Raw genomic sequence first — 22,463 nt, 5'->3', positions numbered from 1 at the left:
ATACCCCCCGACCCCGGATAGGTTTCGATGTTTGAGGAAGCTGCTCCCCCCACCGCCGCATTCTTTTTTGGTTGCTGCTCAGTCCTTCCTAATCTATCCGCACTGCATTGCTGTCAATGAGATGCACATTTAAATGCACACTCCCATTCACGTGCTCCCGCTACTCACGTGTAACAACATGTGAGCAGGGCTGGATCGTGGTGGAAGTCTTGCCAGGCTGTGCCACGGTGTCATGGACGGCCCTGTAACATGGGGAAAGTAACCTTGTTTCCTGTGCATTGGGGAGTGGGGAAGTCCTTTCTCCCCCTACCATCCAGAGTGAGAGAAAGGGAAGGCTTCCTTTGCCCTCCGTGACAGCGTAAGAACATGAGAAGAGCTGCGCTGGATCAGACCAAAGGCCTCCCTAGTCCAGCATTTTGTTCCCGCTGTGGCAACCAGATGCCCCAACGAGAATCCCCCTCACAGTCGTGTCCCCCAGCAACTGGTATTCTGGAGGCGGCATACGGGCATCATTAGTAGCCACTGGAAGCCTTGTCTGCCATGAATTTGTCCAATCCCCTTGTAAAGCCATCCATGTTGGTGGCCATCGCTCCATCTTGTAGTGGTAGCGAGCGCACAGATCAATTACATGCTATGTGAAGGGCTTCCTTTGGTCTCTCCCAAATTTCCCACCATTCAGCTTCACTGGATGACCTTGGATTTCTACTATTATAAGAGAGGGAGCTTTCTCCCTTTCCATTTTCTCCACACCATGCATCATTTTATATACCGCCATAATATCCTGCTTACTTGCCATTTTTATAAACTAAAAAGCCCCAAACGTGATAGCCATTCCTCACAGGGGAGTTGCTCCAGCCCCTGAACCATTTTGGAAGAAAGGTTCTATAGCAGGGGTGGGCAGCTGGTGGCCCTCCAGATGTTTTGGTCTACAACTTCCATGATTCCTCACCGTTGGCTGTGCTGACTAGGGCTGACAGGAGCTGCAGGCCAAAACATCTGGAGGGACAAAAGTTGCCTGCCCCTGCTCTATAGTGTCAGTTGAGCCTCCCCCCCTATTTCAACCCACGCACGTCGGAAAAGTGCGTGTCGGAAAGTAAATGGTGATGCGTGGTGTTTGGTAGGTCAAATTCAAATCAGGGCCACATGCACTTACGCTGGAGTAAAAATAAACATAATGCTCAGCTACATGCTATGCAATTCACGTGATGTGTAGCTTGACCTTGAGACCTTTGTTTCGGGCAATGGATTGGGTGGAATGAGCACCCCTCCCACACCACTTGCCTGTCCACCCCCCTCCCCCCCACTCAGCCTCCCACCACCTGCAGCAGCTGCTTGGCCAGGCACTCCATGCCCACGCCAGCACCTGGATGGACCACGTTAAGACGCTGTGGCTGCTGGCAACCAGTTGGCTGGGCTGTGGAAGGCTGGTTACTTTTCTGCTGCACTTGAAAGAGCTCCTGCTGACTGGGCAGCTGCCGCCGCCCGCCGCCTGAGGCGGGGCCATGTGGGGAGAGGCCTTATACAGGCCTCCCCCAAGCCTCGCCCAGCCAGCTCTCAAAACGCTTAGTAAATTCTCGTAACACTTTGCCACAGGCTTGGTGACGTCCAGTGAGGTCTGTGAGGCCAGCGATGTGAGGAGGCACCAGCGCCAGGCCTCCGCCTCAGATGGAGAAATGGACTGGGCTGGCCTTCCTGGTCCTACTGCCCCAATGACACAAAGATTTAATCTTAAATGCCCAGTTCAGATTCCAATTCCTCATTGATGGGGCGTTTCCAGGAACACAGGGCTGCAGCAAATAGGAAAGGCTATGCACGGGGGTCCTGCGTATGCATCAGATCATGCACCGTGGTACAGAGGCTTCCTCTGAACCGATATGGAAAACAAATACTGTATGACAGACCAGCCTTCCCCAACGTGGTGCCCTCCAGATGTGTTGAACTACAACCCCCATGTGTGGGCTGGGGATTATGGGAGTTGTAGTCCAACACATCTGGAAGGCGGCAGGTTGAAGGATGCTGGGATAGACCCAACCCCCCCCCCAAACCCACCAGGTAAGTAAAGATTACCGTGAAAAGCATGTCATAACATGCCACTGAGTTTCCAGCCAAGATGTAAATAGAACAAAAAGGAAAGATGTTTCAAGCGGGGGCACTGTTCCAACCGTGGAGGAAAGTAAAAAGCCGCCGTCATGTGGGATATTCTCAAGGTGTGGCACAGGGCACTACGGTGCCTTCAGTAGAAAGACCCAATGGCACCCCCACCATGTTAAAAAGTGAACAATTGATACGTTTCCACCCTTTAACGTGACCCATATCTACTACTACCCTGATCAGCTCAAGCTATTCCAGCTTCCTAGTTATGACATTTAAATCCTGACATTTCTTCAAGGGCCTCAAGGAAACATACACGGTTCTGCCTCACCCATTTTATCCTCACAACAACCCTGTGAGGTATGCTAAACTGAGAGGTAAACTCATGAGCTTCACGGCTGAGTGAGGATTTGAACTCATGTCTACTCAGTCCTAGTCTAGCACTCTAACAGCTACACTACCCTCTCACCTTCTCTTTCTGTACATAATGGCACAATCCTATGCATGTTTAGACAGAGAGAAGGCCTACAACACCCAGCACTCCCCAGCCAACATGGCTGGCTGGGGAATGCTGGAAGTTGTAGGCCTTTTCTCTGTCTAAACATGCATAGGATTGTGCCCTAAACTGCTCAGAATAAGGAGCTCACTACATGGAGTTCTCTGCTAAGAATTCCAGAAACACACAGGTTGTCCCTTGAGTCAGGCTTACCTTGGCGGCGCCTTGCCCTCAAACGGATTGGACGCTACTAGAGACAATGCACCCTTCTCGTTGGCCAAAAGCTTTCCGGCCAAGTGGATGATCCATTCATTCTGTTCGTAAGTCTTGCAGAAGAACAGGGCATGGAGGGAAAAGGGAAAAGACGTAAGTCAAACCTGATCTGCCTTGAGGGAACCTGTTGTAGAATGGTGGGATATAAAAGGCTCTAAGAAGATAAATAAGCAATGTCTATTTGCAGATCACAGAATCATAGAACAGTAGGGTTGGAAGGGGCCTGTAAGACCATCGAGTCCAACCCCCTGCTCAGTGCAGGAATCCAGGTCAGAGCATCCCTGACAGGCGGCTGTCCAGCCTCATCTTGAATGCCTCCAGCGTGGGAGAGCCCACCACCTCCCTGGGGAATGGGTTCCATTGCTGTCTTGCTCTAACAGTCAGGAAGATCAGGGATGGCGATTCATGGAGGCCCCACCACCCTTTGCTAGGAGTCTCCGCTTTTATCTCCTATCACTGCTGTGTGGGTGTGTTCATGTGCCTGTGTGTGTGGCTGCACATTCCGCCCCCGGACTCTGATCCAGCATTGCATGCGGCCCTCGGGGCTGAAAATGTTGTGTAGCCCCGGGTTAGGGCCTGGTAGGTCACACTTAAACTGACACCCAGAAGCCCCTCTGGACCTCCACCATACACTTCACAGCACCATGGAGAGGAGCTTTCTCAGGCATGGTTTTGTGTTGGTCCTACGGAGACGGATTTTCTTCAAAGCAAGCAGCAGGGGACAGTGTAGGAAAACAAAAGTCAGCAGCCCTACCTGCAAGACTATGATTAATGTGCCAAAACAAAGAGAGGGTTACTCAGCAATTTTGTGTTAAGCCAGTCAAATGTTTGCTGTTCCCCGTGGTCTAGGTAAGGAGAGACTTGGGCAGACAGGAGACACAAAGTTCTGAAGAGACATTGCCCTTGAATCTCCCGTGAGAGCTGAAACACTTTGGGAGAGATTCAAACAACCCTTGCCAGGTGATTTTATTTATTTATTTATTTATTTCCTTAATGATGTGCCCCAGTTTTGTAAGGGAGACCTAAACGTTATTATATTGTCGTATTTGACATGCTGGATTATTTACTTAAAAGGTTGTTTAACCTGCCTTCTCATCAAATTGCAGTCCAAGGCAGGTAACAAAAACAAATCTTAAAAAATCAATACAAAACACAGAATAAAACAAAGTTAAAGTACAACAGAGACACAGAGTCAAAATATAGCAGGGCTAAACCGATAAAAGACACCAGGCTTTTTGCCAAAGGCTTTTTAGCAAGCAGAAGAGTTTTCAGCTGGTGTCTCAAGAAAGCAAGGTAGGCCTGGCAAAGATGTTTGGGGAAGGTATCTCACAGGTGTGTGTGGGGGGGGGACATGACTGAAAAGGCCATGGTCCTGGTAAGCACCCAGCTAATGTCTGAAGGTGGGGGCATCTGGACATGATTTCAATGTGCCAGAAATTCCATATGGGAAAAGGTGATCCTTCAGATACCGTGGCCTTAGGCTGTTTACTTATTCATTTTATGTAAATTTGCATATCCTACCCTTCCAAAAAAGTGTTCAATAATGTAATGAAAAGCCACAGTAGTCTCAATATTTACTAGAATCTTTCAGGGCAATTAGCACTTATCTGGAGATTAAATTAATGTATAATAACTGGACCCAGCCCATGTGCAATGTACAGGTTATACAACCTTTAGTTGTATTTGTGTATGTTGTTATGACGCCGACAATGATTTCTTAACATTTTTTTTAAAAGGAACAAACATAGTAACTTAAAAAAAAGCAGTCATAGCAGCCCAAAGTAAATTCCTTAGTCTACTCAAAATCAGCCCAGATGTTTACCTGCAAAGCCAAGTTTTGAAGGCATGCCCAAAGGCAAGCAATGAGATAGTCACATGGACCTCTTATTTATTTAAAGTATTTTTATCCTGCTCCTCAGCCAAAAAAATGTTCCCGGAGCGGCTTATGATCAATCAGTAAAACAAGAGTCCCTGCATCTGGGCTTACAATCCAAAAAGACACGACATACAAGGAAAAAGGGATGGGGAGGGAAGATGAAAAAAATTAAGAAGTGTGTCAGCAGGGCTGGCACGATGACCGTGCTTCCCCTCTCAACTTCTGGTGTGCATGTGTGTGTGTGGGAGTCCAACTGATGTTCCCTTTGCCTGCTCCTGTCTCCCTCACTCCTCTTCAAGGAGGGTGCTCCACAACCTAGACGCTGCAGTCATGTCACGCCTCCCCATCTGCCATTCATCAGACAGTGGTGTGTGTGTGTGAGTGAGTTAGCAGGCCTCCGTTGTCTGAATGAAGCATCCGGGCAGGATCAGGGACTGGGAGACAAGAGCAGCACTTCTGATTTTCTCCTGCAAATATGCAAACGAGCCACGTCTGAAATAACATGAGCTTTCCCCTGTTCCTTGAGAAGCAGAGGCTCGCTGTCCCAGTGACACGCAAAGGCGGCCGTAGCTCAGTGGCGGAGCCTCTGCTTTGCATGTAGAGGGTCCCAGGTTCGATTCCCGGCATCTCTAGGAAGGAATCTTGCCTGAAACCCTGGAGAGCCATGGCTGCCAGTCAGTGTCGACATTATTGGGTTAGATGGACCCAGGGTAAGGCAGCTGCCGATGCTCCACTCTGTAGCCTCTCCCTGGCCCAAACTACACATCATCTCAGTGAAGAGGAATTCCTGACTTGCTGAGCTAATGTGACTATGCACATGGGTGGACAATTGTCGGGGATAATCAGTGGGCGGGGGAAGGGTGCCAAATATCCCTTTCACGGGCTCCCCAGGGTGGGCTTGCTCACAGTCTCAGAGTGTGTCTGGCTGTTTTAAAAGGGTTGGGATGGGGGTGGGGATTTGTAGAGGAGAAAAGGCAGTTAGGGGAATCACGAAGCAGCCCCTCATGCCTGCAGATTCTGCCCTGGAAGCACCTTCCTGATCCCCCTTTTCCCTTATGAGGAAACCCCATGTTCTCCTCATATAGCACAGTTGCGCTCTGAGCCTCCCTGCCTTCCTCCCCTTGTGGAACTCCCTTGCCTCATCCAGAGCGTTGCAGTGGAACTTAAGCATCGGGGCACATGCTAAAAAGAAAACGTCAGGAAGCTCTTTCCGCCTTTCAGTAATTCCCCGAAACTCCACCCCATTAGCTTCTTTCCCGTTTCCTTCCAGAGTGGAGTTATCAGGGGTGGTCAGGCTTAAGGCTTGTGGGATTGATGTTAGTTTTTATTGAACCCCCAAATCCAACAACCGGAGCCTGGTGCAACAGATGAACACTTAAACTCAAACTACCCATTAAAGATGAAGCTGGCAGCAACATCTTTCTTTCTTTCTTTTAATGGATGGGAGGTTTCATTTCTATTGGAACCCCCCTGCGTGGGGAGGGGAGATGTCACCGTCCCCTCTCCAGCCACAATTTCACTGATAATCGCCACCCCCCTGCAGTTGCAGGGTTTAGAAAAAGCTGTCTTTGGCACCAATGGGGGCTTTTATTCTGTAATTGTTAGTAAAATGCCCCTGGGGAGAGAAGGATTAAACCTTTCTTGGCCATATGGGAGTGAGGGGGTTCTGAATAAAATTTGGATGTCCAAACTGTAAAAAAAAGAAGGAAAAAATAGACACAGGTGCCAGCTCGCTCTAGGACTTTGTTTTGAGCACCAGAAGGGAACACAGCTGACAGTCCTTCTGCACAAAAATCCACTCCTGATTATCCCATGCTTTCTTCATTTCAGCAGTATCATTTCAGGCAGCAGGGGTGGTGACGGCAGCACCATTTTGTTTCTGTTGCTGATAAGCAATTGGGAGCCAAAAGAAGCCCTTGCTGTTCTACTGCAGTTCACCCAGAGACCTTCCAGTAGCTCCTGACGTACGTTCTGCCCGCCACACGTCTAGACTACGCAGCGCTTGCGATCCAACCTAGCCCACTCTGCCACATGGCTAGGGGGGAGCCTGCAATGGAACAAACTGGTTCTCTTCTCCCCACACCGAGAACCTCCTCCATTACGTTTGTGAGGTTAGCAAGCTCCTGAGAGTGGATCAGGGCCAGAGGCAGCAAAGTGAGAAGTGGGGAGCACAGGTCTTCCGAAATGATCGTCTCCACCTAGTCTCTTAGGACAATTTCAGACATTACGCAGAGGCACGCCCTGGATTGCCATGGAAGGCCTTCTCGGACAGATATACAACAGATATACAACACATGCAGGGTGAGAAAACCACCCCATTATCCCCTTCCCCCTCATGCACATTTGTTTCACCCCCTGCTTGAATGTCCGCCTGCAAAGGCCCCAAGCGCTCAGTCAAGAAGGAGCTGCATCCAATCACAGCTCCCTGACAGAACACACCCGCAAGACACAAGGGTCGGTTGCATTCATACTTTACATTCTTAGACAGACACCTAGAAACGTGACGTGGGAAAAAGGCCCCTTCCCCCTGCACCAAACAACCAGAAAACTGTCTTTTAGAGTCATAGAATCATAGAACAGTAGGGTTGGAAGGGGCCCACAAGACCATCGAGTCTAACCCCCTGCTCAGTGCAGGAATCCAGGTCAGAGCATCCCTGACAGGCGGCTGTCCAGCCTCGTCTTGAATGCCTCCTGGGTGGGAGAGCCCCCTGCCTCCCTAGGTAACTGGTTCCATTGTCGTATTGCTCTAACAGTGAGTCCATGGCCAAGAAATCCAGCCCCCTGGGGGCTCACTGGAGTCCTGTGGCATGCCTGACTCCAAGCCACGGGTTCCCCCCCCGCCCCGCAAATCCAGGAACCTTTCCTGTATTTTTGTTTGTTTGTGAAATAGACGTTTGCACAAATTGCGGGTGCAATTTGCATAATTTGCGCAAATTTGGGGCAGAATTTGTGTGATTTGCACAAGTTGTTTAGGGCTTTATATGTCAATAAAAATACCTTGATCCTGGCTCAGGAGCAAACTAGCAGCCAGTGCAGCTTTTTCAGCACAGGTGTTATGTGCGCATGGCAAGGCCCTCCATTCAACAGCCTCGCTGCAGCATTCTGCGCTAGCTGCATCTTCTGAACCAGCCTCAAGGGCAGCCCCACATAAAGAGCATTGCAGTAGTCCAGTCTCGAGGTTACTGATGCATGGATCACAGTGGTTAAGCCATCCCTGTCCTTGGGGTCAGCTGCATGCTAAACCCCCTTCACTGCAGCTCTGGTGGTGCCCTTGAGGGACGCAGTTCAGTCTGCAAGGCTTGAAGTAGGAAAGTGCCTCTGGTGATGCATAGTGGAGCCAGGGCTCACGGGGTCAAAGTGCTGGGCCTTTTCTACCAGCGGGGGCATGGATGTCATCTGCCACCGCCACCCCCCAGACTTCCCTGTTTTATTTATTTATTTATTAAATTTATTAATCGCCCATCTGACTGGTCACCCAGCCACTCTGGGCGATGTACAACCCACCATAAAACAATTTAAAACAATAAAATTTTACCATAATTTTTTTTTTAAAATACCTTAGCCCACCCCAAATGCCTGCCTGAACAACCACGTTTTTAATGCACGACGGAAGCTCATTAAAGAGGGGGCATGACGGAGTTCCCTAGGGAGGGAGTTCCACAGAGTGGGGGCCACCACAGAGAAGGCCCTCTCCCTCGTCCCCACCAGTCTAGCTGTCCTGGCTGATGGGACAGAGAGAAGGCCATCCGAGGCTGATCTTGTTAAGCGGCCTGTCTGGTGTTGCTGGAGGCGCTCCTTAAGATAGGCTGGGCCGGAACCATATAGGATTTTAAAGGTCAAAACCAACACCTTGAATTTGGCCCGGAAAACAACTGGTAACCAGTGCAACTCCTTCAGCACTGGAGTGATGTGATCTCGCCGGCGGCTGCCTTTAATCAGGCGAGCCGCCGCGTTCTGTACCAGCTGCAGTTTCCGAACCGTCTTCAAGGGTAACCCCACGTAGAGCGCATTACAGTAGTCTAAACGAGAGGAGACCAGGGCATGTACTACTGATGGGAGCAGATGGTTGGGAAGGAAGGGGCGCAGCCGCCGTATCAGATGGAGTTGATACAGCGCTGTCCGGCTCACAGCTGACACCTGAGCCTCCATGGACAGCTGGGAGTCCAAAATGACCCCCAGGCTGCGGACCTGGTCTTTCAAGGGTAGCTGTACCCCATTCAACACCAGGTCAACATCCCCCAGCCTCCTCTTGTCTCCCACCAAAAGTACCTCGGTCTTGTCAGGGTTCAGCTTCAGCTTATTCCTCCCCATCCAGCCACTCACCGTCTCCAGACATTTGGACAGGGATTCTACGGCCAACCTTGGTGAAGATTTGAATGAGAGGTAGAGCTGCGTGTCATCCGCATATTGATGACACTGCACCCCAAACCTCCTGATGATAGCCCCCAGTGGCTTCACATAGATGTTAAATAGCATCGGGGAGAGGATGGAACCCTGTGGCACCCCACAAGTAAGTGGCCACGGGTCCGAAACCTCCTCTCCCAGTGCTACCCTCTGGTACCTGCCTGAGAGGAAGGACCGGAACCACCGCAATACAGTGTCTCCAATGCCCAACCCCTCCAGGCGGTCCAGGAGGATACCGTGGTCAACGGTATCAAAAGCCGCTGAGAGGTCGAGGAGAACAAGGAAGGAGCATTCACCCCTATCCAGAGCCCTCCTCATATCATCCACCAAGGCGACCAAGGCCGTTTCTGTCCCATGCCCAGGCCTGAAGCCCGACTGAAATGGGTCTAGACAATCAGTTTCTTCCAAGTGTGCCTTCAACTGCACCGCCACCACCCGCTCAATCACCTTGCCCAAAAATGGCAGATTTGAGACTGGGCGAAAGTTGTTCAGAACTTGAGGATCCAAGGAGGGCTTCTTTAAGAGCGGTCTTATCACTGCCTCCTTGAAGGCTGATGGCATCACTCCCTCCTCAAGGGAGGCGTTCACCACCGCCTTGATCCCCTCACCCAGTCTCTCTCTGCAGCTCATAATGAGCCAAGATGGGCAAGGATCAAGTAAGCAGGTGGTCGGCCTTACAGATGAAAGCACCTTGTCCACTTCATCAGGAGGAAGAAGCTGGAACCGATCCCACAAAACCGGTTTGCCACAGGCCGCCTCTTGCTCACTAACTGTATCCACAGTGTGCAGAGTAACACACCTAATCTGATCAATTTTATCTGCAAAGTGCCTTGCCAAAGCCTCACAGGAGGCCTTAGAATGCTCCAGTGGTTCCGGAGCCACAGGACCGACCAGGCTCCGGACCACTTGGAACAGCCTCCTGGGGCAGCACTCTGCAGACGCGATGGAGGCAGCATAATATTCCTTTTTTGCTGCCTTCACCGCCACGTGATAGGCTGAAGATATAGCTCTAGCCCGTGTCTGATCGTCTTTGGAGCGAGACTTCCGCCACCGGCGCTCTAGCCGTCTCACCTCCTGTTTCAGAGCTCGTAACCGCGGATTGAACCATGGTGCAGTCCGAGCCCTGTTCAGGGGGAGAGGGCGTTTCGGAGCCACCCGATCTAATGCCCCAGTAATTGCGGCATTCCAGCCACCCACCAGGGTCTCGACCGAGTGGCCGTTGGCATGCCCCAGAGAATCCCCAAGCGCGTTCAGGAATCCATTTGGATCCATAAGACGCCTGGGGCGGACCATTTTAATGGGTCCTCCACCCCTGCGGAGGGGTTGTGGAACCGAGAAGTCCAACGTCACCAGATAGTGATCTGACCATGACAAGGGGGTGGTGGATATACCCCCGACTTCCAGATCACTCCCCGCTTCTCCAGAAACAAACACAAGGTCTAGTGCATGACCGGCTACATGGGTGGGCCCAGTTAGAATATGGTGCAGCTCCCAGGAGGCCATGGTCTCCATGAAGTCCCGAGGTGCTCCTGTGAGGATGGCCTCCGAATGTACGTTGAAGTCCCCCAACACCAGTAAGTTAGGGGACTGTACACGCACATCAGAGACCACCTCAAGCACCTCGGCCAGGGAGTCAGTCGTGCAGTGGGGTGGACGGTACACGAGCAGAATCCCCAGACTGCCCTTCGGGCCCAACCTCCAGTACATGCACTCAACAACCTTGGTCTCCCAGAGAGGGGGTCTGGTGAAGACCAAGGACTCTCGGTAGATAACAGCCACTCCCCCTCCCCGATCCCCAGCCCTCGGCTGCTGTGCATACGAAAATCCAGCTGGACACATGGCTGCAAGGGTTGGAGCAGCAGCCTCGGCCAGCCAGGTCTCCGTAATACATGCCAGGTCTGCACCCTCATCCAGGATCATGTCATGGATGAGGGAGGTTTTCTGGGTAACAGACCTGGCATTGCAGAGCAGCAAACGAAGGCCAGAAGATGGGGTCACGCCTCCCCCAGCCATCCTTTGGCTCTGGACAGGCCCGGAGCAGGGGACAGATACTACACATCTCTCCCTTGTTCCCCTTACCTGACATGGCCTGCCCCTAGCGCTCCGCCAGCGCCTGCCGCCCAGCCTCGGTATGTTCTGGCCCCCAACACTCCCCCCACTGCCTCCATCAGGTGGACACATGCCCCCTCGCTCCCGCCTATCAGGCAGGCTACCCACCCCTAAAAACACAACAAAATCCCCCCCAACAAAATAAAACAAACAAACAAAACAATTAAAATCCCCTTAAAAATAATGCCAGGCAGGAGTCCACAGGGAAGGCCTGGTGGCGGTGGTAGTGGCGACGGCAGCAGGCCCAGCGGCGGCAAGCACGCCTCTTCCCCGGTGGTGGTGGTGGTGGTGGTGGCTTCTCCTGCAGGCCCTGGCTCTCCCAGGCCACCGCAGCCAGCCAGCTTATGTAGCCCCTCCAGGGAGGGGCAGGTGGAGCAGCACAGCTGGCTCGGTACCTGGGGGCCTGGTCCTGCAGGGACTGGCAGTCTGCCAGGCAGAAGTCCACAAGGAAGGCCTGGTGGTGGTGGCAGCTGAGCTTAGCTTTACTTAATGAAGTAAATAGTGATATTTTGACAGAATTGCTTTCCGCCTAGTCTAGCCTGGACTTATTTAACGCCGCAATCACATCTATACATATAAATAAACACGTTCAAAATCTATGCAAATTGTCATCCTCTTTTGTCCTCTGTTCTGGCGATGCATTTCGTCTTCTGGGGGGATTTATAAGTGGCTACCCTAAGGTACTCCCTCTCCGCCTTCCAAATTCTTCTTAGGTCTAGTTTGCACAAACAGCAGATGAGGTTGGAAACCTGTTTCCGCTGCCTCCAATATTTCAGGCAGCTCATATGACTGAATGCTCCTCCATACAACCCCGTCCCCCTCCCCCCAAAAACACCCTCCACATTAAACTTAAAATATCAGGGAGGAGAATAAGCTACAACACTTCTCTCTAATCCATCAGTTGCCTATGAACACCTGTCTTACTGACCTCTCCATTTTTAGGGGAAATAGTTCAACCACATGATTCAGCGCTTTCATTCTGAAGCGCTGCAGTCCTGGAACAGTTTTTTTCATCTCATCTGCAGTTTGTGTGAACTTTAGAGACCCATCTGTGGAAGGAGGAGTCTTTACATTTGCCCTAAGAGGTATCTTCAGAGGCAAGGACCTGAAGGCATAGAAAGCAGCCTCAAATGGACATGGTGCCCAAGTCTGGCTACTCTGCTTCTGGGAATCATATGAAATTTCTTAAGTCAAGTGCCTAGAATCTGGGATGCTTCCAAGGAACACGGCATCTCCAGGTTTGTTTGTTCTTCTTTACCCCCCCCCCCAATTAACTTGGACTATTTCCACCAAGCGACTTATTTCTGAAACCATAGACACAATCTTATTTAAATATCCCGAGGCCCACACATTGTCTCAGGGTTGCAGATATTTTGGGGAGAACTTTGAGATAATAATACAGCAAGATTCTGGGTTATAAAAGCCAATATCAGCATATCGACTGCTATCGGTCTTCATTGTCTGGGTGGGCTTAGCTATTGTCCAGAAAAAAGGGGGAATATAGTCCCTGCTTCAAGGCAGATATGCAATCTGAAAAGGATAAGAAAATCCTTATCCTGTAACTCTGTGTACTTCAAAAGCTCACTCTCTGCATTTAGCTTCCCTTTGGTGAGAAGGGCTGAAGTTTTAAAGTGATGCTCCTGGACTTTGAGCCATTGTCCTTTCAGTTGACTTTACAAAACTCTTTTGCTCAGGAGTCAGGACACACCCGTCTGGCCATATTAGCAATAAACTCAGCGCATTCCTTCACATCTATCTGGCCGATGTTTGTGCACTAGACTCTTACACAGCTCAATTTGTTTCAATGGGGTTTGGGCAGGACTGGTTCCTGGTGGATTGCTTTCTTGCAGTCTCCAGGATAAGGTGAAATTTAATCCCCCTTCGCCTCCCTTAAAAAAAAAAAGACCTGCGACCTGGGTCAGTATTATTCCAAAGTGAGGTGTCTCTGGCTGTAAGTTGGTTGAAAAACACTGCCTCATAAGCAATCGCAGGGATGGAAAGCCCCCAACCGGGTGTTGGAGTGCATCAGTGCGGCATGAGAGGGTTGTACGTGCGCCACATGAAATACATTAATTATATAATGAAAGACTCTCGTGACCCCAAAGCATCCATCCATACCGGAGACATCCCACTGCCTTTCTGCATGATGCTTTGGCCTTGCTTCCTTCTCATGAAGAAGCATTCCCAGAACCTTAACTCATGCAGAGATATGTAAGAGCAGTATTCTGGCCATGCCTTTTTCCCAAATCAGTGGCTCATGCCGAAAACACAGGGAGAGGCTGGGGGCTAGGAAACCTTTTGGGTGTAAGCCATGGAGACTGGTGGCTTTGATGTCAATGGGGTGGTGAATCCACTCCAGGTTTCAATCAGAACCAGTCAGAACTCTAAAGGAGCTATCCAAGGTGATTTGCTACCACTGGCTGTAAGAGTGAAGCATATCTCCAATCCTAATTTTCATTAAAAAAGAGCATGCACCAACTATCAGAAGTTTGGGAAATGCTACATTAGGATTGTATATGTGTGTGTGCGAACGTATGGGGAGGGGGCCTAGACGCTGCATTGATTTCTTCATCGCTATGCCCCCCACATCACGTAGCAGGTTGATTCCTTTGGCAGACAAGAAGATGGCCTGCAGATGTGTAAGCGGAGTGGTCATGTTTTTGCCAGCACCAAACGAAAGACACTAATTGAGAGCTACAGCTCCCGCAGGATGCCGAGACGCTCCAAACAAAGAGAAGTCTATAAGAAGAAGAAAAATGAAAGGGGATATTATATTTGGCTAATAAAATTACGGTAATAGAAGCCCTCTCTTAGAAAGCAATGTTGCGTTGTATGAAATACAATTAAAGGCACTTCTGGGACAGCAATTAAGCGACGGTCTGCGAACAAATTACTCTTTGGAGCTGGGCGTTCTGGGACAAATCCTCAAGCGTCTAAAATTTCGGATGTGCCAGCTATTCAAACATGTGAAAACTGAAGGGCCCTCGGTCAGCCATGACAGGCTTCAGGCCTACTCCTTTCAACATGATTCTGTATTGCTCCAGTGGAAATCTTGTCACTTGCCTCAGAAGGGGAAACTATTTCAGGAAGGCAGGAGCAGAAGAGTGTCATATATCAAGCAGTGATGAGGTGTAAAGAGCAACCTGTCATGAGCAGCACAAAGGGATGGGAAAGTGCTTGTCCCACAGGCCCTGCCTGGTTTTTGGCAGCTTGTCAAGAGTTGGGCTGTCTCAGGTGTTCAACTGGCCACATTCAACAGCCCACAGAACCAGCACTGTCAACCTTGGAAGTTATCATGCAGGCTCGGAAGAGAATGATATTGAGCGGAAGGCCTACTAGAAATATAAAATATGTTTTAAGGACAGGAGCATCATAAAATAGTGCCTAAGGTATCAGCGGTGTCTCAAACCTAGCTCCTGGGGCCATATCTCTTGCATAGGGATGTGCGAATCAGTAAACTCGAGTTTGCCAAGGTTCTCTGAATTCCATCTCAAAGTTTGATGCAACTCGAATCTGAATCAGATTGCAAGCTTCGTTTTTTTCTTTTCATGTGAAAATCCGTGCGTATTTCCATGCATGTTTTCCCAAATGTTTGCATCAATTGTCATAGAATTGTAGAAACACAGAATAGTAGGGTTGGAGGGGGCCTACAAGGCCATCGAGTCCAACCCTCTGCTCAATGCAGGAATCCAAGTCAGAGCATTGTCTGATGTGCATCTCTGAAATGTACGCATTCTTCTCCCATGGATTAAAGCATATATGTGTGCATTTTTCAAATGTATGCATAACGTCGAACATATTTTTGAGGGATCTGGGCATCACATTGCAAGCTTGGAAATGTATGAACTTAGGCTGCAGATTGTGTCCAAGTTCAAGTTCAGCCTGGAAGGTGCAAACTGGGAAAATCCTGATCAAAACCAAACTGAAACAAATGCCTCTTACATCCCTACTGTTACACCACCAGTACAGCTGCTCATCAAGACAGTCTGCATCATGACTCTGCCAAGAGAGTAAAAAAAATACAGACAACTGTGTTGATCCATCTCTGTGTGTAATATATATTTCTTTTGTAAAGCGAATGGGTCTTCATTACCCATGCAAGGGTAAGCCAACCCAAAATACTTTGCATTACAAGAGGGATAGCTCACAACCATAACTTGTTGGGAAAACCTATTTCCCTGGAGGATTGCAGCTAAGCTCAGAGGGAACAGGGAAGTCTGGGGGGTGGCAGTGGCAGATGACATCCATGCACCCGCTGGTAGAAAAGGCCCAGCACTTTGACCCTGTGAGCCCTGGTTCCACTGCACCACTATGCATCACCAGAGGCACTTTCCTGCTTCAAGCCTTGCAGACTGAACTGCATCTCTCAAGGGCACCACCAAAGCTGCAATGCAAGGGGGTTTAGCATGCAGCTGACCTCAAGGACAAGGATGGCTTAACTACTGTGATCCATGCATCAGTAACCTCGAGACTGGACTACTGCAATGCTCTTTATGTGGGGCTACCCTTGAGGCTGGTTCAGAAGATGCAGCTTGCGCAGAATGCTGCAGCGAGGCTGTTGAATGGAGGGCCTTGCCATGCGCACATAACACCTGTGCTGAAAAAGCTGCACTGGCTGCTAGTTTGCTCCTGAGCCAGGATCAAGGTATTTTTATTGACATATAAAGCCCTAAACAACTTGTGCAAATCACACAAATTCTGCCCCAAATTTGCGCAAATTATGCAAATTGCACCTGCAATTTGTACAAACGTTTAATTTCACAAAGAAAAAAAATACAGGAAAAGTTCCTGGATTTGGGGGGAAAACCCGTGGCTTGGAGTGAGGCATGCCACAGAACTCCGGTGAACCACAAAAGGGGCTTGATTTCTTGGTCATGGACACACCTAGTGGTGGTGCCCCCCTCTGGAAATGATCTCCCCTCAGTGCTGTCAGGCATTGACAATGATGTGCTTTGGATGATTATTAAAAACTTATTTGTTTATCCTGGCTTTTCCAAGCCATTAACTTGTCTAAAAATTGTGATGCTTTTATAATGATGCATTGTTCTATAATTTGTTGTAAACAGCTTCGGGATTCTTAAAATGGGAATACAGGTTCTAAATAGTAATAATAATAATGACTCTCATGGCCCCACCAAGCCTTAGAGCCCCCCAGCCTCAGAGGTTTAGTCTGAGCAGCTCATCTCACAGGAGGGGACCCCTGCCTGGATTAAGCTCCTGCTTGCTTCCTCCCTCTGGAACGCAGCCTCCTGTCTGGCCTCGACTGCTAGACTTGTTTTCTAGCTAGGGATGGGCGAACAAGTGATTTTTGCAATTGCCCAGCTTTTCTGAACACCAGTTTGAAGTCTGTCTGGCCTTGTTTCCTACATTTGCTTGCGCACTTTCCTCAGTTTGGGAAAAGAGTGCACCCAAAATGTGCAGTTCCCCCTCACAGAGAAAAGTGTAGAAATATGCATTTTTAAAAAATGCATTTTTTCCAAGGGCAAATGAAAGTTCAGGAATTTGTGAGCATTTTCAGAGAACATGCTCTTCTGCTTGCATTTGGGGCTGCAATCATGGCCTGTTCACATGATTTGTGAACCTTAACAGAATTCTCAAACATCCCTGTTTCCGGCTCTTCTGAACTTCAGTGGCTGCTTCTGGAGCCTGATCTCTTGCCTTGCCCTGGACCATGAGACTTACCTCTAGACCCACCAGACAGACAGACAGCTCCTCCAGCACCACTCCTGAAATCTGACCTCTCGGGGCCAGGTCCCTGCTGGACTTTGACAGGTGGTACTCAGAACCTGCTGCCTCCGCTTGTCATTAGCAGTGGAAGAGTCAGCGAAACGACATTTGAGTACTAGAGCCTCACACCTCAGTGGGAGACACACCTGGAATGCAGCGAACCACATGAGCCAGTCGAGTCGATAGTGGTACGGACTTATGAAGCAGGGCCTCCTCCGCAGGGCCCCAGGCTTGCACTTAAACTCGTACTCTTCCCAGAGTGCAGCAGGGTCATTTGGATCCAGGCTGGATGTCCCTTGAAGGATGACTTCCGTTCTCTCTTTGGTGATGCTGTGAAAGACAGCGCAGAGGTGTATTTTCTAAAACACTGAGAGAACAACCCACATCTGAACTTTAGCAGCCTGCAACTACAAGAGGGAAAAAAACATTCATGGACTGTTAATAGTGTACAGTGACCAAACCTCACTGAATATGCTGCATGAGGGCAGCAGAGGGTGAGTGAGTGAGTAAGAGAGAGAGAGAGGGGGAGAGAGAGAGAGAGAGAGAGAGAGAGAGAGAGAGAGATCTGGTAGACCACTGTGTGGGGAACAGGATGCTGGACTAATGAGCCATTATTCTGACTGAGCAGGGCTCTTATGTTTAGCCATGATAGTGAGGAATGGAACCTCAATATTCTCTGAATATTCTACCTCTGACGAAGAGTTGGACACAACTGAACAACAAATTCTACCTCTGAGTACCAGAGGCTGGGAGAGACAAAGCAGAGGAGGGCTTATGATTTTCCTGGTGCCATCTGCTCGGCCACTGTGGGAAACCAAAGGATTTCTTTTAATCCAGGAGTGGGCAACCTGCAGCCCTCGGCCGTCCCTGAGGGGCTGGGAGAAGAAACAGATGAGGCTTGAACCCAAAAGAAGGGAAACTGCAGAAGAGAAGAAATGAAAATGGAACAGGCCACCAATGAAGGACAATAGATGGCACTGCAAACCTGAGCTCAACTGATATATTCCCATCCATCTGGGCAACTGAACCAAGCATCACCAACATGCTTTTTTCCTCCTCCCTCCCAAACCCTTTCCTTGTGTCTCGTGTCTTTTTAGACTGCAAACCTGTGGGCAGGGCCTGTCTGATTACTGATTCTCATAAGCCGCTCTAGGAGTCTTTTGACCGAAGAGCAGGATAGAAATGCTTTGAGTAATAAACAAACAAGACCCTGAACTAGATGGACTTTTGGTCTAACCCAGCAGGGCTCTTTCAACATTCTTACAACAGAGCAGAGGTTTGCCTTTGCAGGAGGAGCCTCAGAGATTAAAAAAAAAATACATCAGGTGATGGCAATGGGATGCTAATGAGCTGAGCATCTTGCCCCAGAGGAAAGGTAACATGACTGGTGCTTTTGGGTTTAGAAAAGGGGAAAAAAAGATGAAGGTGTGTGTGTGTGTGTGTGTGTGAATAAGAATGGGATGGAGAGAGTACAGGGAGACTTTCCCCTCTTGTAACCCTAGAACTTGGGGTTTCCTACAACAGCGGATTGGCAGTAGGTTGAGTACCTTTTCAACAAAGCACATAAACTACCCTGTGCAATTTCCCAGCAACAAAATGTGTTGGCGGCCACTACAAAGGATTAGCCAGATTCATGGGGCAGCAGGAGCTATCAGCCTTGTGAATGAGACAGCAGGAGCTATCAGCCTTGATAGCAAAATGGGGCTTCCATGTACAAGGCCAGCTTAGCCGAAAATACGAGGTGGCGGCGTCACACAACAAGGGAGGCCTATCTTCTTCATGCTTGGATTGACCACCATTGTAAACAGAACAATCAGGCACCCTCCAGGCACATTGGACTACAACTCCCACCATCCTTTGATATGCTACCTGGGAATGATGGGAGTTGTAGTCTGATGTGCCTCGAGGTCACCCAGTTGGGAAACTGGACTCACTCTCATCTCATCTCCTGTTGGACCAATGTCTGCTAGCATCAGAGAATGCTCCTGTCCAGTGCTGCCTGTTGGCAGCTCAACAGGACACTTGCAACCACTGCTACCTCCAGGTCAACATATTGTCAGGGTGGAAACTGAGCCGATAGAACCCCAGAGCAGTTCTGATTCTGAGGAGGATCAGCAATCCGTGGGAGAGGAGCCAGCTCATCCCTCACAGGCACAGCAGCTGGCAGAGATTCCTCCTGCCGGCATTCCTGAGATAGTGATCCTAGCAGTGAGAAAGTGCAGGAACTGGGCTTGCTAGATGCTCAACGCAGGGAGCGACGAGCAATGGAGGGCGCGGAACGGAGGCGTAGTGCCCGTTTGATGCGCAAGCAACGGCCGCCTCCCGTGGACCCAAGGGAAAGAGGGAGGATCTCTCCCTAGCCCATAAGTTCAGGGTCTTCAAGTGATTCTCCTTCACATGGGGACCAACTGCCTACCCGGAGCATAGGCTACTCTGCTGTTCTTTGCTTAGTCGCTGGTGATTAGCATCTGAAACAGTCATTAAGTTGTAAAAGGATTAAAGCCTTAAAAAGAATCCTTTCATCTGTGTCTTGAGTTGGCTATTGGAGTGTACTGAAAGAGGCCGCTAGGGAGCTCCTGACACATATTCCCAGAGTCTCCAGCCAAGACTCCCTGTTGCTCAGCGGGCTGGCTAGAGAGAGGTGGCTCGCAGCCTTCTGCATGCAAACACGCTGTAAATCTGGGACACCAAATTGCTAATAAAAAGTATGTTCCTACTCTGCTATTCAAAATATGTCAACCTGCACATAATCATATATTCATTATGAGCCGCAATCCTCTTTTTATTGGTTTACATAGGCTGGAATTACAAATGCATTATAGCAGTGTTTCATCACATGCTCACAGGGCTCTGGTAACTGTCGAAAAGAACCCGTCGACTCCAAGAGAGGCAAGGGACGGGATGCCAGGATGGGAGGAAGATGAGAAGCAATGATCCAAGGAAAACAAACTCCCACCGCTCCGAAGAAGCCAAGATCACCCAAGAGGTGTAAGAATAGGTGCAATGACCACGCCTTTTTCCAACGCATCGCCATAGTTCCTTAATATGTCGTGGAAAACAGGCTGAGGTTTTGCAGTGCTAAATTGGAGAGCAAGGGGAGGCTGACTAGGAAGAGACTGAAGGATGGCTTCGAGCACTTACATGAGCTCTACCACGCAGAAGACCTTAGATCTGGGGATGCGTGTGTTAAAAAAGAAGAAGTAAATTCAGATTCCATGCCAAGGAAAGCTAAACACCAGTTCCTTTGAAACAAGTGAATGGTATGAGTTGGGCAAACTCTGCATACTTCTCTTCTTTCTTTGCACAGTTTGTTCATTTGTGTTCTAGCTATACGAAAGGACAAACTGCTATCCAGGGCAATAAAGTCCAACCCCACCTCCAATCTCTACAAATCTTAATCATCTCTCTGCCCCACCTTCAGGTATTTCAGCAGCCAATATTAACTTCCAAATATTCCTTGCAGCCATAAGGCCTAGAAACTTGATTTTCATTTTAAATTGAAAGCTTTGATTACCAGAAAGTGACATCCAAATACCATATGCTGTGTGCATGCATGGGTGTGTGTGTCAGGATTAGGGATGGCGGAGAATTCCGCCAAGGATTTCAGTGAGGCCGAATGCACGGGCATTCGCCCCCCGAAATCCGTGGCAGAACGGCCTCTCCCCCCCCCGTGGATTCCCCCCCAGGATGAAGCTTACCTGGGGCGGATGTTCCGAGGGTGGCGGCTCCGGCTGGTCTTTTGACCGGCTGCCACGGCTGCCATTTGCGTCTGTTGTTTGCTGTGATAGGCTACGTCAGTAATTTACGTAGCCTATCGTGGCAAGCAAAAAAAAAAAAACAGCGTACGCAAATGGCAGCAGCTACGGCGGCCGCCATTTGCGTTCCCTATTTTTCGCCATTTTAGCCTACATAAATATTTACGTAGGCTATTACGGCAAAAAAAAAAAAGGGGAAATGCAAATAGCGTAGTGGGCACTATTTGCGTTCCTTTTTTTCCCGCCTTAATAGCTTACGTAAATATTTACGTAGGCTAAAACGGAGAAAAATAGGGAACGCAAATGGCGGCTGCCACCATTTGCGTATGCTGTTTTTTGTTTTTTTTGCCTGCCATGATAGGCTACGTAAATACTTACGTAGCCTATCACGGCAGCCTGGCTGGATGCAAATGGTGGCCACTATGGTGGCCGCCATTTGCGTCCACAGCAGCCAGTCCGCAGCTGGAACTCTGGCTGTGGACGGCCCTGGCTGGCTGCTACGCAGAGCCGCTGCGGAGCGGAGCCGGCCTGGCAGAGTTCCGGGGGGGGAGGACTGGATCGCCTCCCCCCCCCCCGTCGAGGATTCTCGGGGGAGGGACGGAGCACCTCCCCCCACCGCGAATCACATCCGCGAAAAGGTAAGTGACTTTCGTACATCCCTAGTCAGGATTGATTCCGAGAGAAGGGAGATAGTTAGCAGCTCAGATTCAGAAGAGGAACAGCCATAACCGGGGGATGCATTTTCCCAAGCCAGCTCAGATATGGGTAGGCGTGCTTCTCAGGTTACTAACTACCACATGGCCAGGCCTGAAGCCCCCCCCCCCTTCTGTGAGAAGCTGGGACAAGGAGGAGGAGAGTGGGGGCTGTGACCTAAGAGATGCTAGACTACGGAGCAGAGCTAAGAGGGAAACGTCAGGGGCGGAGCTCAGACGGTTGACCCGGTTAGTGATGCATGAGAGGCGACATAGGGAAGCAGGGCGGGACATCCCTCCCAAAGTTAGTCTAGCCAGCAAGGCTCACTTCAAACTGCAGGCAACGTCGGCGTTCCCATTTGAATCCCCTGGAGGCATTCCTTCGTAGCCTGAGAGTCTTCGTGGATTTGCACCTTTAATGAACCTGTTGATAATGAATTAAAGGCCTGAAACTGAAGCCTCTCTCTATGTGCGTAGTGCATCAGGAAAGAGGGGCCCAAGGGAAATGTGACAGTGTGTGGTGGAGAGGGTGCCCTTGTAAAATTGCAGGTACACAATACACAGGCTTGGTGGTGCCTGCTGAGAGCTACATTTCTGCAGTAAATCCAGCATCAGGGACAGTCCAAGACTGGAACAGAAAATACAAATGACACCTCCAATAGGCAATAATTAATATGGGGCAAAATCAGACAGGAAATTCTCCTGCACAAGCCCCACTGAAATGAATTGGAGCTGCCCAAAGTCACTCTGTATCACACTCTGCTACATCCATTGCTGGTGGCAGTCACCTCACCTTGCCCCCCAAAACAATCCACCCGTCACCAGTATGCCAATTTTGCTGGAATCCCGAGCAGCCCAGAGTCCTTATTCATAAAGACTTTCAACTACTCTATGGACTTGGGCCCAGGGATGGTCAAGTTTTGCTGGTGCAGAACTTGGGGTATAGAGTACAACAGTTTTTGTTATTGTCATTGTGGAGAAATGGGGAGCTGTTGATTTTATTATAGTTCAGCAGATTATATTTGTTGCTGAGATGAACT

General features: G+C 49.6%; 1 protein-coding gene across 13 annotated transcripts in view; it reads right to left on the bottom strand.

Moving 5' to 3' along the window:
* LOC146336770 (lipase maturation factor 1-like) overlaps positions 1-22,463 on the bottom strand; it is a 294,331-nt gene that overhangs the window by 16,643 nt on the left and 255,225 nt on the right. For 8 of the 13 annotated variants that reach the window (XR_014785603.1, XR_014785604.1, XM_084818933.1 and 5 more), the window contains 2 exons: positions 17,123-17,306; positions 2,801-2,913 (listed from right to left, as the gene is read on the bottom strand). Coding sequence is in view for 9 of the 13 variants with exons in the window: in XM_084818933.1 (XP_084675059.1) it covers positions 2,801-2,913; positions 17,123-17,306 (297 nt within the window). In the remaining 4 variants the exon portion in view is untranslated. Of the gene's footprint in view, positions 1-168; positions 243-2,800; positions 2,914-17,122; positions 17,307-21,751; positions 21,848-22,463 lie in introns of all 13 variants that reach the window. The other 5 variants (XR_014785601.1, XR_014785602.1, XM_084818931.1 and 2 more) reach the window with 2 other exon arrangements.

This window comes from Heloderma suspectum, chromosome 12, assembly GCF_057233095.1.
Source record: "Heloderma suspectum isolate Gila_16-S chromosome 12, 16-S_ref, whole genome shotgun sequence".
In the NCBI taxonomy this organism is placed as follows: Eukaryota; Metazoa; Chordata; class Lepidosauria; order Squamata; family Helodermatidae; genus Heloderma; species Heloderma suspectum.
Note: the sequence above shows the minus strand (reverse complement) of the source record. Positions and strands in the feature narration are given on the sequence as shown.